Genomic DNA, 17,717 nt, shown 5'->3' on the forward strand with positions numbered 1-17,717 from the left:
AAGAAAAAAGAAAGAAAACGTTGAGCCCCGGTTCAGAACACCGAGCCAATTGGAACAGGCAAAATTAAATCTGAAGATGAGATTTAGTACTAGCATACTTCCGTGTTATTTCTGACCAATTGGTCTGCTCAAGAAGTTAAATCACCAGGTTTGTTGATTGGTTAATTTCTTTGGAAATTGCATGAGTGTTTTTTACTTCAGGATTCAATAGTATTACTCTTTCAGTATTGAATAAATATTATACTCAATTTATCATATATTAAGTGCCAAAATATTACATGTATATAGACTTATTTTAGTATATAGATACATCAATATTTAAACAAATTTGAGTCACTTAATACGGGACGGAGGGAGTATGAAATACTTCATCTGATCCTAAATTAGTGACTCAAATTTGCCCAAATATGAATGTATCTATTCTTAAAAAGTGTCTAGATACATGTAATATTTCGACAACAATTTAGGATCGGAGAGAGCAGCACATACTGGAGCCGTGAAAATATGCTTTAGCTATACATGTCATGTGAATTTTTCAAATTTCAGGTGCTCTTTTTGTATTTCGTTTCAGGGTCCCAAATTTCTAGAGACAGCCTGTCTCTTAGAGAGAGTTTTTCGTCCTCTAAGGAGAGACTTGGCGGTCACCTACCAAGGAGATAACTCGTGGTCCCTCCGATCCATAAAAAGTGTCGTCCACTTAGCATAAAATTTATACTAACTTAGTACAAAATGGACGACACTTTTTATGGATGGGAGAGAGTATTTAATAATGTACTTATATCTGAATCAAAAGATTGAACTTCACGGCCAGTCAAAACATCTTGTTTAACTGAACGTGTATATGTTCGGGTATACTGGGACGGGCGGTCGTCGTGGCCGGACTTGGCAACGGTATCCTGGCCGACTTACGCAGCATGATCCCCTCTTACCACATTGACAAGTACACAGCCTAAAACAAATCAAGTTTATATATGTTGGCCGCGCAAGGGGACGAGACGACGTTCAAATGTACACGTACGGCATCAAATGTACACAAATACAGTTGATAGCTACCCCAGTGTGTTAAAGGAGTTGCTGGGTTTGGCCGACCGTGGCGGCTATTTATGCCATGGCACGAGCGCAGCATCGCTCATCATCGATCAGCATCTTCAATTCCTCCCACATAGGCTCGCATCTGAGGAGAGAGAGAGAGATTACAAAGCTAGGAGTCTAGAAAAATGGCGGCCGCGAACATTGAGAATATGGAGTCCAGCAGCAGAGAGACGGCGGCGCCCCCCCAGAACGAGCCGTCGTGGGAGTACCATCTGCGAAAGTACCTCATGCTGCTGGCCACGCTGGTGGCCACGGCGACCTACGCGGCCGGGCTCAGCCCGCCGGGCGGCATCTGGGAGGAGAACAAGACCGTCACCGGAGAGAAGCCTCAAGATGCCGGTGTCCCGATCCTCTACCACTCTGCCCGGTACCTCGCCTTCTTCTACTTCAATGCTACCGCCTTCATGGCGTCGCTCGTGGTGAACCTCCTCCTCCTCGTCCTGAGCAAGAAGAGGAAGACGGTCTGGCTCGCCGTGCTCCGGTTCGTCATGGTGCTGGACCTGCTGGGGCTCATCGGGGCGTACGCCACCGGCAGCTGCCGGGACCTGCCGACCACCGTCTACGCCTCCACGCTGGTGGTCGCCCTCGCCGCCTACGTTGGCATCCACATCCTCCTGGCCCGCTACGCACCACTGGAGCAGAAATCGGAGCAGTCCTCACAAGTGGATCAGGAGAGCCCTGATGAGGCGCTCAAGCGCAAAGAACAGCGCAAGGTGTTGCTGCTGCTGGCCACGTTCGCCACGGGCATCTCCTACGCCGCCGGCCTCAGCCCGCCCGGCGGCTTCCGTGACGACGATGTCGCCGGCGACCCGACGCTGCAGGCCCAGCAGTCCCCCCGTCTGCTGGCCTTCTTCTACTGCAACACCACGGCGTTCGTCGCGTCGCTGCTCGTCATCGTGCTGCTCCTGGGCCGGAGGCTGCAGAGGTGCTGCGCCCAGGTGCAGCTGTACGGGTTCATCCTCGTCGCTCTGCTCGGTCTCCTGGGCGCCTACGCCGCCGGGAGTTCATGGGAGCCGGACACCATGGCCTACATCGTCGCTCTGGTAGCCGCCGTCCCCACCTACATCTTTCTCGTGATGGTCATCATGGTGCTCGTCTCCAATCCGCTCAAGAACAGCACCTCCTGGTCACGGCTCCAAAGCATGTCCGCAAGGGCTTCGCATTGGCTGCAAGAAAGAGGCTGCCACCAAAACCAGACTGATGGGTAAGTAATGATGCTCAACAAAATTCCGAATTTTTCCATCCCATGCTCTGCTCCGTCCTAAAATTAACTCTGCCTCTTTTTTCAATTTTCAGAGAGGGAGATTGCAGCCCATCGCCGGGCAGCCACACCAATGAGGTGGACACAAGCAGCAACAGGAACGAAGGCATTGAGAAGGCAAAGTCTCTGATCCTGCTGCTTGCCACTCTCGCGGCAACCATCACATACCAAGCCGGCATGGACCCGCCCGGCGGTGTCTGGCAGGCCAACGACCAAGACCGGCGCTACAAGGCCGGCGACCCGATACTCCTGTGGAAGCACGCTGCGCGTTACAAGGTGTTCTTCTACTGCAACTCCACGGCGTTCGTGGCGTCCTTGGTCGTCATCCTCATGGTCCAGAACAGGAGCCTGGTCAGAGGTCACGCGCTGGAGGTGGCCATGATCTTGGACTTGTTTGGCCTCATCGGAGCCTACGCCGCCGGGAGCTGCCGAGAATTGAGCACCTCCATCTACGTCATGGCCTTGGCCGGCGCTGTTCTTGTCTACGTGGTGATCCACGTCGTCTTCTTCACGCTGCACACCGAGGAGCTGAACGACGAGGAGAAGAGGAAGATCGACAAAAGGCGCAAGCGGCTGCTGCTCCTGGCGATCCTGGTGGCCACCATCACCTACCAAGCTGGGCTGACCCCACCGGGCGGCTTCTGGACGAAGAGCGCCCATGGAGAACCCGGTTCCCCGATCCTCGAGGACCAAGGGGGTGAGTACCAGAGACGGTACAAGGCATTCTTCTACTGCAACTCAACGAGCTTCATGGCGTCCATGGCCCTCATCATCATGCTGGTGAACCCGAACCTGTACCGGCCGGGCATACAGTGCTACGCACTCTACGTGTGCATGGTGGTCGCCCTGTTCGGCCTGATGGGCGCCTATGCCGCCGGGAGCGCTCGGGAACTGCGCACCTCAATCTACGTCTTCGTGCTCGTCGGTGCAGTGGTTGCCTTCATTGTCATCCAGCTGATTGTCTTCTTCAAATTCTGCGCCAACCACAATCCAAATGGAGACAACGGATCCTCCTCCGGGTCAAGCGCCGGAGGAAGCAGTAAAGCAAAGGACTCATCTTCCTCATCCAAGCCCATGCCCAGCAGTAGCACTGAAGAGAGTTCCAGGCGGCGGAAGTACCTGATGCTGTTGGCGATCTTGGCGGCCAGCGTCACCTACCAGGCTGGCCTGAAGCCGCCCGGGAGCACATGGGAGGAATCGCTGCCCGGAGTGTACGTCGAGGGGGATCCTGTGATGCACCACACGAACCAGGCCCGCTACCATGCCTTCTTCTACTGCAACTCCACCTCGTTCGTGGCGTCGGTCGTCGTCATCGTGCTGCTGCTGCAGGAGTCCCTGCAGAACCACAAGTGGCTGCTCCGGGCCATGAACACGGCCATCGTGCTGGACCTGCTGGGCCTCCTGGGTGCGTACGCGGCCGGAAGCACCCGGGAGTGGGACACTTCCGGGTATGTCATCACGCTGGTCGCTGCCGTGGTCGCCTACGTCGGTATCCATCTCGTGCTCTGGTTCCTCAGTGGCTGGAGAGGCCAAGGGAGAGTGAACAGTAGTTGAGGCTCAGGGAAACTGATCTGCATTTTTGAAAATGTCGTGCAGCACTTGGTTAGATGTTGAATTGCTGCTCCGCATTTCGGCATATGTCCTTCAAATGGTTACTTGGGGAAGAGGTGCATGACGCCTATGAATCTGTACTGGGATGGGATATATCATGTTCAGTTAACTGAAACAAGCTACAAATTGTTGTAAGAACGGCATGAAGCATGGGACTATTGATCTTTCAATATTACTGATTTCATAAGGAAATGGTATAAAATCCATGTGACTTTACTTCAGTTTATCTCCAAAAATACCAAAGCAATTCCACTTAACTTGACATGTGGAAACAATGTGTGAAAGTGTAGTCCTATTTGTAAGCTTTCTACCTTATTTCAGTTAAACTGATCACCATTTTATCAGTTCATTTATAGTTAGGCCCATGGTTGTGGGCATCGTGGATGCACAGGCATGGAAGTAATAAATCCTTCCATTTTTTAGGCCTTATATTAGGAGTAATGGTAGCTTTCAGATGTGATAAGCCAGCCAATAATCATGAGGTTATTCAATGTAAGTTCTGAAGTCTCACTTGAAATCTACCATGATTAGTGTTAACTTCTGATCCACACTTAAGTTTCAGAAGATATCACCCAACAGTACATTAATTTTTGAGTAAATAATAATAAGAAGAATGTTGGTGCATCCAATAGTCAAATTGTCTAATTCTTCCATAAACAGTCAATCATCATTATAATAAAAATAACTGCTCCATGCCTCTGTCCAATTTGTTCCTCTACACATTTCCACAAATGTGTGTTCCTGGTATTTGAGTACTTCCTTTCCCAATAGATTTTCCATATATAGATTTTTATTAGGCCAGAAACTAGAAATATTTGTGGTGGCTGACTGAGTTTTTCTATGTGCAGGGAAATCTTAGTCATATTACTGTGGGTCAGAGTTTGACACTTTGGTACAATCAAACAGTGTTGGTCTGCGAGGATCGATTCGGTCAAGAGATTGTAAAGCAAGGCAAGGATTAGAGGGGTGACTTACTGACTTCTTTATTACTTCTCTCGCTTTGGAGGATCTGGATTCTGGAAGGAACGCAACAACAGAATTTTCACAACCGTCAGTCAGTCAGCTTCAAACCTCAACAACTCCATGAAGCGGCACTTTGGGGCCAAGTAGATGCTGTAGGTCTGGGTGCTCTTGTATCTGGCTCGGATGATGTACCCTGATTTGTTTGTTTTTTTTGTTTTTCTCTCCCCAGTCTCCTTCTAGCTCTTAGTTTGTAACTGGTTTCTCCTAGGTCGAATTCGTTTCGACACCCTAGCAATAAATAACACGCTGTGTTGTTTCATAAAAAAAAGAAAAGAGTTGGACGCTTTGCCAATATAAGTTCGTCTCTTGTCAGTGGCGGAACCAGCCTGTTCCTCGAACCTGTGCAAAACCTACGCAACCTAGTATTTTGCTTAAGAAAAGTCATCTTCTAGCTTTCAAATTAGTGTATATGAATTAGTAGAAAAATCTCCGGCAAGCCCGGGCAGCTGCCCAAGGTCGCCGGTGAGTGTTGTGTAACCCTAAGATGGCTATTCTCTTCCAATTGTTTCATACTTAAATGATAATAAGTAGAACCACAGAACAAAACTATCAGGCGCATTTTTCTTTATTTCGGTTTCATTTCACAAATATTTAAAGTTTAGGTTAAGCCTCTGTACATAACAACATCCAAAATGCACGTATTTAACGCAAGACAAAAGACAATACTAGTAACGATGGCAGGGAACATCCCTAACATCCGAGCGTGTAGGTATGCAATTGTCAGGCATCAGAACTGAGCACGGTCCATGTATCAACCATGGCTGCCTGAGTCGTGCTTGCCTGCTTGGCACCAACTCCCCTAAATTCCATCTCAACTACTGAACGACATGGACATAGTTCCCCAGAGGAACTCCATCGCACAGTGGATGTGCGCGGTTCCACGGGAGCAATTCGTCGAGCACTTCCCGGGTGCCCGACCCGCGAAGCCATTCCGTAAGGCAGAGCAGTCGGCGTCCATATACGCACTAGTCTCGCAGAACGTGGGTCGTGCCCAATTTGGGGAGAGTTATTCAATCGTGAATTCCCTCGTGTTGCTGTAGTAGTTGCATGGCGCTCGAGTCCGGTGGACGGCGCGAGCCGCGAATGTGGTGCAGATGTTGACAACTTGACATTCATCGCAATGATTCAGAAAGAGCCCAAGGGAATACGACGACTAGTTCAGAAATTGATCAGGAGAAATCGGCGCATATCCAGCAAGGAAGTGGAGAGGAAGCCAGACGGCTCGACGACGTGCACATGATCGGGGGCGGGCAGCGGCGGCTGGACTCCCGAAGGACGGCGGTGAGGCATATTTGGGGCGAGCGGTACCACTGAACCGTACCACAGTGTGGTATTGCTGCTGGTAAAAAAGAAAAGTAAATTTTCACAAAACCACTGCTCTAATGGTTTATAGTTTTACGGAGTCACCACTTTCGTCACTACTCTAAAACCAATAACTACAGTTTGCCCAATTTCACGGATTAATGCATTTGACAGCGGAACTGACAAGTTGGGGCAATTGTAAGGCCGTACGTGGCATCCAATTTATTCATTTAGCCCCCTGTTATTTCCATTAATTCTTTCCTCCTCTTCTTCTTCCACTGCTCCGGCTGCCTACATCTTGCCAGAGTCTGCGGTGATTCCAGGACGCGCCCGTAGCCGTGGAGTGACCCGCCGGACGCTATGGACTGCTCTGTGCACACCGTCGAGTTCGATTAACAGGCTCGCGTAGCTTATTCCAAGTTAGCAGCGTGGTTTGCATCATGCCTCAATGTTCTGCTTTGCGATAGAAAACTGAGAGGTGGGTGGAGCAGCTGCTGCACGTGCTCAGCGCGCGGAGGACATGAGGGAGAGGGAGAGAGGCAAGGAGAGCAGCGAGTCCAGCTCTAGAGGAGGAGCAGTTCCCGATCCCCAATTCGTCCCGATCCCTAATCTTTCCCCAGCGGCGGACGTGGCGTTGGCGTAGGATGACCCGGCAGCGCGCAAGTTCGATTAAATTCGTTCCGTATTGCCCCGGTCTCCCTTTTTCTAAAATTTTCAGCAAGCATGGAGGAGGATTGGTTTTTTTGTTTCAACCTTCAATCCATGGTTCTTGTCCGTCGCTGCTTGGGTTGGAGGAGCCGCCCTCCTCCACCGACGGATTTGCACATGGGGGTGATGGGGGCGGCGCTCCGGCGTCATGGCGGCGGCAGCACAGCCGGCGGACGTCAAATCCGCTCCTTCTAGCGGCCATGGCGTCGGTCCAGCAAGGGATGGCGTCGGCGGCCGGAGCAGGAGAAGAAGGGGCAGAAGAGGATAGGAGAAAGGGAAAAAAATCGGGGGGGCTAGGTGAAAAATGGAATGAACAAAAATTGTCTTACATGTGGGCCCGTCTTGTCAGTTTTGCTGTCAAATGCACTAATCGGCAAGATTTGGGCAAACTGATAGTTATTGCCCCTAGAGTAGTGGCAAACTGACGCAAGCCCCTGAAGTGGTACCTCCGTGAAAACCTAGCCCCTAGAGTAGTGGTTTTGTGAAATTTACTCCAAAAAGAAAGAAATACCAAAGTTTCAAGTCCTGGGTAGATAGCTTTAACGTCGCACGGTGCTTCGACACCGGGGGCGTGCGGTCACGGCCCCCTTTAAGGTTCGATAGGGGCGTCAGGGTTTGCCCTGGCGATCACCGGCTCGGCCGATTAGGCCCTGCAGGGCCGGCGAAATGATGTACTAAAAGTGCGCGCTAATCAAAGAACAGATACACGCACGTTTTTACCCAGGTTCGGGCCACCCATAGGTGTAAAACCCTACGTCCTGCTTGTCTGAGCTGGTATTGGTTTTGGATCAAGTGTTTACAGGTTGCCGGGTAAGTTCCCGGGTACCCTCTCCCTTTGGCTAGGTACTCCTTACTATCTCTGCTAATGCTAGAGGCTAACTGTCGGCTGATCGAACTCAACCGAACCCTACTATCTACTGGAACCCACTGAGATTCCAACCGAACGAACCGACCCTTTGACCGTTGGCGGGGGTCCTCCTTTTATACTCAAGGGGATGCCATAGGTGCCACGGTGCATGGGCTACAAGTGTCGAGCGGGGAGGCATACAACCCCTCCCCCTCCCCCGATGAGCTGGTGGCGCGCATGAACGCCACCTCCGCCGCTAGGGGCCTAAAACCCTAGAGTAGGATTGGACAGCCACTGTTCACTTGATCGGACGGGTAACGCCCCGTCGGTCGGCTCATTTAATGAGCAGTGCGCCTTACTCCTTGCCCCGGTGGGGCCGCGCACCCCACGCCCGCCACGCGCCCGCGTGGCGCTGTTGATCTGCCTACTGGGGCCCACGCTTGAGGCGGGGGCATGCGCCCGGGAACTCCCTGTCCCGGCAAGTCGCTCCCCGGGAAGCGCCCCGGCCCAACGCACTCGGAAACCTCCCCCCGGGAAGCGGCTTCCCGGGAAGTGCTCAGGCGGGAATATTCCCCGAAGCCCCGCTAGCCCTTCCGGGCTGGTAGCTTGCCGGGCTACTCGTAGCCGCTGCCCGGGATGGAACTTCCCCGGGAACTCAGGGACGAGGCCCACGCGTCGCGCAGCGGTGGTACCCCGGGTGCCATTGGTGCGACACTTTAGATGATCTCTTCTTTTTTCATTTCATTTTGTGCATACTTTTATATTTAATAAAATGGCAATAGGTCTGATGACCTAAAGCTTTCCTTAAAAAAAAGTATTGCCGCTAGTAAAGATCGGATGGCTAGGATAAGAAGAAGAGAACTCCCTACCTCCCTGAGCTGTACATCAACGGCTGCCATCGTTTTCATCATTTATTATTCAAGATTATTCCTACTTTTACTAGATGCAGGGAATTTACCTCTTGAATAGTTGTGGGTTCAGTTTTGCTTCTTTAAATAAAATAGACTGGGATTCCCTAGATACCAAATTTCCTAAAAAGGTCTAAAGTTTGAAAGAGTTGCAATTTGTCCATGTATGGTAAATTGGTTCCGCTCAATGCTTGTTGTCCAACGTTCATTCTTATTGCATGTCTATGTTCATGTTGAACAATTTGTTGAAAAGCTTGATAAGCATATGAAGAAATTTATCAGGGAAAGAAACAATACGAAAATAGGGAGTACTCCGTGTCATACTCCCTCCGTCCTATATTAAGTCGCTCAAATTTGTATAAAAGTGGACGCGTGTATATACTAAAATACGTCTAGATAAATATAATATTTTGACACTTAATATATGGAATGGGGAGAGTAGGATTAATGGGACTTGTTAGAATCACTTAATATCACTCTCACTTGTAAAACGGCGGTGGAGGCTGGATACCGAGCAAGGCTTGTGGCAATCTATTGTTAGAGCTAACCACCTTGGTCACTCTTCTATTGCTTCGGCGAAAACGAAGGTTACTGACTCCCCCGTGTTGGAAACCTCTTATGAAAGTCAAAGAGTACTATAGGGTGGCAGGTAGACAAATTGATACCGGGAAATGACATATTTCTAGACCGTGGAAAGATACTTTTCTTAGGGCATCCGCAATGGTAGAGTCGGTACTAACTCTCCACGTTATTTAGAGTCAACGGTAAAATAACACTGCAATGGCTTGTGTCTTTAAACTTGAAAGGGCATTTTTCTCCTAAGTGGTTTTGGTGGTTATGAAAACGCGTTGTGTGGACTAATCGTGCGTTAAGTTTTTCAAATTTGATATCAAATGGCACAAAACGATTCGATGCCCTCAAGATTGGAAAAGAAGCGTAATGGAGTTTAGCGGCTTTTTCATTTATTGAGTCGTAGGAACTCCGTCCTATTAAGAGAGAGTCCACACGGGAAGGTAATGGGTGGGTCGCTTTTCACGTATACAAATATACATCTTGCACCCACATAAAGCCTACCAAAAAGTGAGAAAACAATTTTCTTAATCTAGCGGCGGTGCCTGTGTTTGCCCAGGTGCAGAAGTTCCGGTTGAGTTCCGGGTGACCGGAACTTCCACCCTACCTCCGGACCAGCTCCGTGATGCTACTGGAATTCTATACGGATTTCCAGAGGTTGAGCCAGAACTGGGCCGAAACTTCCGGTCTCGAGCGGAAGTTTCGCCCCTGGAACTCGCAGTGCATAACGGTTAGATTTTGGGAAGTCCATATAAATAACCCTTCGTCCCCAACGGGTATTCTGCCCGAGCACGTAGCCAAGAACAGCCCACTCTCACCCAAGAACACCAAAAGCTTCAATCTACTAGATCTCCCTCCATAGAGCTTTCCCCTTGTTGATTCTTTTAGGATTGGAGGAGAAGAGCTAGATCTAGGGTTTCACCAAGTCACAAAGTTGATTCCCCTTGTTTCTCTTGTGGATTTCGTTTCTCTTGAGCTTTTGGGAGCCCTAGAAGGAAGCGGTTGCCTTAAGCTCTCCCTTGGTGTGAGAAGCTCGGGGTTTGGATTGGGAGCTTTCAATTGGTTTGTGGACCTAGCCCCGGTCAAGTTTGTAAGGATTTGGACTTCGCCCCCAAGAAAGCCACTAGTGGAACTCACCTCACCTTTGTGGTGTTGTGAGAGCTCATCCCAACTTTATGGTGTGGTGAGTTGGAGAATAGAGTGAGCCTTTGTGGCATCTCTACCTTTGTGGTAGAGCACTCCTTTAAACGGAGAAGTACACCGACCCCAATAGGTGGAACTCCGGTGAAATCTTCGTCTCCGCGTGTGGTATCATTTTGCCCTTTACATTCTTACTATCTATTGTTGCTTCGGCTATTGCATTTCAAACTAGGGTTGCATTCACTTTAGAGAATCTAGTAAACCCTAGGATTAAGTGTTTTGTATCTTTCAAGAAAAGAAAAACAAAAAGTAAAATTTGTTAGTCGCCTATTCACCCCCCCCTCTCTAGTCGACCATATTGATCTTTCAATTGGTATCAGAGCCTCGTCTCTTATTTAGAGCTTTACCACTCTTAAGAGTATGGCCGACAATGATGGGGAACCCACCGAGAAACCCCAAGAAACCGAGGTCATAGATGATAATGCTCCACTAACTTTTAAAGCCATCAAATTGCTTTTGGATAGCATGCAAAAGGTGATTCTAGATAGTGTGGACAAAAAGATTAGTGAGCACCTACTGACGAAGATGTGACTTCGACAATGTCTATATTGATGGACTTGTATCAAGGAAAGATTTCGAGTGTGTCGGCGAACTCGCCGTCTAACAAGGACACAGGGGACACGATTTACCCAGGTTCAGGGCCCTCAATGAGGTAATACCCCTACGTCCTGCTTGTCGGATCTATATTGATGAGTCAATTACAATGGGGTGCCGCAGAGTCTAGATGCACCGAGTCATCGAGTGTGTCTAGGCGACTTGTATCTAAGTTGGGGGGTGTCCTCTTGGCTCCCCCTCCTGGTCCTTTATATATGTAGGAACTCAGGTCTCGGGTAGAGTCCAAGTCGGTTACAATGAGAAGATATACTCTAATTAATCTTCCTTGTCGTGAGTCGCAAGATTTGGCATGTAGACTCCTGGAGTCAAAGTAGGCTTCCTTGTGGGCCCCCAACTGGGCTGTACCGGGTATGCTCGAGTCGAGTACACGGTTAGTCATAACCACGTCACCTACCTACCAAAGCCTCTTCTTCTACTACCGAGTCCATCAGTGCCAAGCCACCAAGTGCGGTGGATTTGACTAAGGAAGATTCGGATGCCGAAGCCCTTAAAAAGGCTAAGGCTATCGAAGAGAGTGCTACCAAATCCCAAGGTAGGGGTGGCTATGGGTTGTATAGTGATGTGGCTCCACCACCTCATTATAATCCTCGTCACCATAATTTTCCACCTATGTACAACCAAGGTGATCCCCCCATGCTAACCTCTACTAACTACGTTGATTGGTTTCATTCCATGGGGACTCACTTTAAGAGCACATCAACGGAGTTGTGGAGAATTGTTGATGAAGGTTATTTTGTTTATGATCCCAAGAATATGTCGCCAAGAGAGTATGTGGACAATCAACTCAATGAGCATGCGATTGAAATACTCCTAAAGGCTCTACCTTTGGAGTATAGAACCTATGTCCGTGGAGTTGACTCCGCTAGAGATGCTTGGAAACTCATTGGTGATCATTTTGACAACAATGAGAGTGTCAAGAAATTAAAGTTTGAAGTGGTTATCAATGAATGCAAGAATTTTTTCATGAAGGATGGAGAAGTTCCGGATGAGCTATATAGGAAAGTCATCACTCTTGGAGCCAAGATGAATGACCATGGAAGTCGTGACATCAATGATGAATAGATCAAGCGTCTATTCATAGAAGCCATTTCCCCACACCGAGAGGTCCATGCCGCAATGATTAGGCAAATAACGGACTACTATAGCTTGACTCTAAGTCAAGTGATGGGAGAATTTGTGGCTATGGATATTCTCAAGAAGACCTCCGAGGACAACCTCATTCGCGCCAAGTTTCTCTCTCAAAGCTCAAACCTTGCATTGAAGGCCAACGTGACTCCCACTTCAACTCCAAGTGAAGCATCCCAACAAGAAGTTGAGATCACGGAAGAAAATTGCAACTATGTGTTTAGTGATCACATGGCTCTTGTGGCTCAAGCTTTTTGGAAAAACAAGAAGTTTGTCAAGACCAACACTTCAACCCCAACAACTACAACAACAACAAGGGAGCTTCAAGCTCCAAGCCCAAAGGTGAAAGATCTCGTAAATGTTATAATTGTGGTAACAATGACCATTTCGTTATATAGTGTATCTATGAGAAGAGGGAGGAGAATGGTGGCCGACTCATCCTTAAAGGGAACACCAAGCCCTCCTTCAACAAGAAGCCAACGAAGAAGAGGCAACCAAGAATGCTTCTTGTTCAAGAGGAATATACTTCGGGTGATGAAGATGATAATGAGGAAGAGTCCAAAGAGAGGGCAAACATTGCCATTGCTCCTTCACTTCCATCTCTCTTCGACTCCCCCAATGAGAAAAAGTACCACTCACCCAAGTGCCTCATGGCCAAGACCTCTTCGGTAATCCCTCCTCCCACCAAACATGTCATTCCTAAGAGTTTATCTCTATTTGATTGTATGGAGGAGAGTAGTGTTGTTAAGCATAACATGAATGAGTTCGAGATCTTCATGGCAAGCTTGGAAGGTGAGACCAAAAAGAGGTTTGAGGACCTCTTGGAAGAATTAGGTGAAGCTCAAGCTACTATTGAAGAACACGATGAGCTCATGGATGAGAAGGTAAGGCTTGAGTGCATGGCCGCTCATGAGATTGTGGAGCTTAATGAAGCTCTTGAGGAAGAACAAGCAAATAAGGAAAACATTGAGGAGTCTCTTACTAGGGAACTTGCTAAAGTTAAAAATTCCTATGATAATGCTATGTCCCTTGCTAATGATTACTGTGCTAGGATATGTGAAGTTGAGCATGGTCATAGGAACCTCCTTGAGGAGTTTGACAAACTTGGAAAGGATCACAAGTTCTTGACAAGTGAGTACAAGTCTCTCAAAGAGTCTTGTGATCATCTTCTATATTCTCTTGTTAAGGAATTAATAATTTCTAGTGATAAAGATGCTTCAACTAACCCTTGTTGTAAGCATACATCTATGATTGAGGAGAATGCTAGGTTGAAGGCCGAACTTGAAAAGGGCCTAGCCACTTGTTTCCAAGGGGAGAAGAATCTCCATGTTCTTTTGAATGATCATCGAAAAGCTTTTGGATCGGAGGGAATTGGATATTACCCCAATGAGAAGAGCAACAACAAGAAGAAGGCCAAGGCTCCTCCCCACACTAATTTTTATTTTGTGAAGGGTGAAGGAAGGGTAGGTGGCCAAGGAGAAGTCAAAGAACAAGAAGGGTGGTAAGGCCACTTATGATAATAGTGCCGGGGATTTCAATCCCTCATCGTCAGAATTCAGGCTCGTAACCCAACACAACGTAACCTTACTCATCGTCAGAATTCCCCGCAACAATTTAAAGGTTGCAGCCACTAGGGTCAATACATTGAATGTATTGGCAAGTTCAGCGGGGATTATAACTGATCCTATCAAATATATGCAAATATGGCTATGTAAAGTTTAGGCTTTTTGGCGTGGAAGCAATTAACATAACTTTATCCTACTACAATTGAATTTTTCAGTAAGATAAATCTATTGGACATCGGGTAGACACACCAATGCTCCTATTAAAACTAAGGACATTGAGTAGACACATTAATGCTCTTAATCCAAATTTAAACCATTCATTTTATTTAGAAGTTTGAATTACTTAGACCTTACTTAGTTTCCATATTTAGCTGCTCATTATTCGTCCATAACCGGGTACATGGCTAAGTACTTAGTTTTGGACACTCTCAAGAGGTTGTACACATTCCCCACAAGAAACCGACGGGTCCCTTGCTGTCCTCAGGGTAGAGTAGCAACGGCGTCGATTATGAGATTTTCAAAAGTAATTCCCTAGACCACGAGAGAATCACGCTCCACCTACACTGCTACATCATTACAATTCTTCGGGTCTAGGTTCATACAACATACTCTATTCTCGCAAGAGCCGATATAGCATGTGGTTGTACTGGAAGCAATTAAATAGGAACCCAATTCAGCCTCTGGTAACCCCGGGTGGCATTCCACATTTGCAACGCAGGCGCTCCCCGAATCAACGGAAGAGACGACCATGGACGATCCTGAATCCACGGAGAGACAACTCAGCGGGCCCCATAGAAATGGACCTGACGTCGCATACAACCATAACACTCAAAGCCGCCCACCCAAGATGGTTCATTAGTAGTTGATTTTAGCCATACTTCAAAAATAACATTTTACATCAACAATATTTCTAGAATGAAAGTGTTGCCCTCCCACGCATATTTACATAGCACGGCTAAGCGTATCTACTAACGATGGCTATTGGTGGGGATATGACGGCGAGGAAAATCTATTCCACTAGGACAACATAGCTACCATAAAATACGATAATTTAATCCTAATGCATTTCTACAAACAACACTAATGCATAGAGGATTAAAATAAGTGCGATAGTAGGTAATTCATGATCAAGGTGAAAGTTGCCTGTTTAGTGTCTTTGTATCTCTTCTTCTTTTTCGATACTCATCGTTATCGCACTCCGTATAATCTATCATAGAGAATAAATAACCAAATATAAATGCACAGTTCACACAATTCGAATAACTCCAAATATAAGTCCAAATGAACACTCAACACAAGACATTCAAGGAAATATGCCATGATGCTATGCACATGATGCACTCCTAATTTGATTTTCGTCTCATGTAACTAGTCCAGTGATGGAAACCATGTGATGAAATTTTTAGAGCGTGTTCACGATGTAAATAAGGAAAAACATAAAACAAAGCCAGATTAGTCCATTTTTAAGCATAGATTGAGCTAACTTTGGTGATACATCTATTTTTATGCAGAAACATTTTCTCGGGTTCCACTGGATAGAGGGTGCATTTAGGAAATTTTAAGAGTGGATAAATCGTCCAAAATAGTTTTAAAACAATTTTTAAGTGATAACGTTCATAGTTAAGAATTCTGTCACTTGGTCCTATTTCTGTTGCCCAAAACTGAAAACAAACTGTGCCAAAAGATTATATATGCCATGCGGATTCCAAAAAGGTGCAGTTCGTCAAATTTGGCCAAACGGTTCAAAAGTTATGAGCGTTTGAAGTTCCAAGGGTTTTTCTGCAATTTTACCATTTATTTCGTCCGGGAACAATTTTTACACTTTTATTTACATGACACGTGGCGTCCTGTGATTCGCCCACACCGGTTCGAGTAAAATAAAAACACAACCGTTGGATTTCATTTGAGGGGTGATGAACGGACGACATCTAAGGATACCCCTTCGATTTAAAGGTGCTAATCTCGGCCGTCGGCCGAGATCCATCGGCCGGGAGGCGTCGGACTCACCTCCTGTGGCCTCTAGGTCTCCGGTGAGAAGCTCCGGCAGTGGCGGCGTCACGGGTGGGCGGCGCGTGGGCGTCTCGGTGGCTTCCAGGCGTGGGGAAGTCGTTGGCGAGGGGCAGCGCGGCGGGACGAAGACGGTGACGGGGACGGCGTTCCTCGGGAGCGACGTAGAAGGCGCCTAGCTCCAAGAGAACGCGGTGGTGGCGCCTGCGAGCTCAGGCGGACGGTGACGGGGAGCTACGGTGCACCAAAAGAAGAACCGTTCGCGTCAAAAGTTGCGCAAGGAAGAGAGAGAGAGGAAAAAGTCGGGTTCCGGGTCTATTGCTCACCGGTGTGACGACGGCGACCTCAAGACCGGCGGCGGTGGCGGCAAGTCCGGCGAGAAATTCCGGTGGCGTGAGCGCGAGGTGGAGTGAGAGTGAGCAGGGAAAATGGAGAGGGGGCTAGCGGCTTTATAGGGGCGTGCGGGGGAGTTAAGATGGGGCTTCATGGCGCCCTAAATCGCGTCTTGAAAGCTCGGGCATTAAAGGTAGATTCTGCTCTTATCTCGTTGGGGAAGAAGAGCCTGACAGGTGGGCCCCACCTGTTAGTGGCTCAGCTCGGGTGCGCGGGGCGCTAGCGGAGGGGCCGGCTAGCTGGGCCGGTTAACGAGGCGAGGCCAACGTGCACGCGCGCGTGCGGTTGGCCGGGCCGGTTCGGCCCATACAGCCGGGCCGGTCTGTTTCCCTTTTTTTTGTTCTTTTCTTTTCTTATTTTCTTTTTCTGTTTTTCCTTTATAACTTTTGAGTTTGAACTCCAAATGAACTCAAATAAATTTCAGAAAATTTGTAAAATCATATCCTCAAATGCTATAGCATCTGGGACTTGATTTCCTCCAAAAGTAAATTATTCAAAATAGTTTTGTTTAGATAATTGCGTTTAGTGCAATATCATTTATAATATAAAATAGTTTCTGTAACATCCCAATTTTTCCAAACTTTGCATCATGCATTTGCACTAATGAGCATCATGCCATTTATGCACTTTGAGCACCTTTAAACCAAGGATTTCAAATTTAAAACCTGTTATTAAGCATTTTACCTTTTAATCTTACTTTGCATCTTTTTGGTGTTTTCCAACCCATGGGGTTTTGACAGTAGAAAGGGGTTTATTGCAATAAGATAAGTTACCCCATAATTTTTTGGAATTTAATATGGAGTTGGAAGATTATTTTGTTTCTAAATAACATTGCATTAGAGGCAATTATATAAGCAAAACTATTTTGAATAATTTACTTTTGGAGGAAATCAAGTCCCAGATGCTATAGCATTTGAGGATATGGTTTTACAATTTTTCTGGAATTTATTTGAGTTCATTTGGAGTTCAAAATCAAATGTTATAAAGGAAAAACAGAAAAAGAAAAGGAGAAATGAAAAGAACAAAAAAAAAAGGAAAACGGACCGGCCCGGCCGAATGGGCCGAACCGGCCTAGTCCACGCGCGCGCGCACGCAGCGGCCCCGCCACGCAGCGAACCAGCCAGCCCCGCCGCCGCCGCCCTTGGCCAACGGCCACTGACAGGTGGGGCCCACCTGTCAGCCTTCTCCTACCTTCGGCCACGAATCTAGCGCCTGCCCGCCATTAAGCCTCGTCTTCAATTCGCAAATTAGGGCACGGCTTATAGCCTCTCTCTCGCGTCACTATAAAAGGCGCACCCTCCTCTCCTTTTTCTCCCACACAACCCCGGGCAACTCACGCTCACGCCGCCGGAATTGCTTGTCGGAGTTGCTGCTGCCGCCGCCGGTTTTGGAGACGCGGTTGTCACCTCGGTGAGCCCTAGACCTAGAGCCCGGCCTTTTCTTTCTCCTCTCTCCTTTGCGCACGTTTTGACGCGGACCTTTTTGTGTTT

At 47.7% G+C, this 17,717-nt stretch overlaps 1 protein-coding gene across 1 annotated transcript; it reads left to right on the top strand.

Annotated features, from left to right (window-relative positions):
* Positions 1-1,095: 1,095 nt before the first annotated feature.
* Positions 1,096-4,180, top strand: LOC100824248. Its single transcript, XM_014902038.2, has 2 exons — positions 1,096-2,296; positions 2,389-4,180. The coding sequence occupies exons 1-2, from the start codon at positions 1,218-1,220 to the stop codon at positions 3,905-3,907; spliced, it is 2,598 nt and encodes an 865-aa protein (XP_014757524.1). The 5' UTR covers positions 1,096-1,217; the 3' UTR covers positions 3,908-4,180.
* The last annotated feature ends 13,537 nt before the right edge of the window (positions 4,181-17,717 follow it).

This window comes from Brachypodium distachyon, chromosome 1 (genome assembly GCF_000005505.3).
Source record: "Brachypodium distachyon strain Bd21 chromosome 1, Brachypodium_distachyon_v3.0, whole genome shotgun sequence".
Lineage (NCBI taxonomy): Eukaryota > Viridiplantae > Streptophyta > Magnoliopsida > Poales > Poaceae > Brachypodium > Brachypodium distachyon.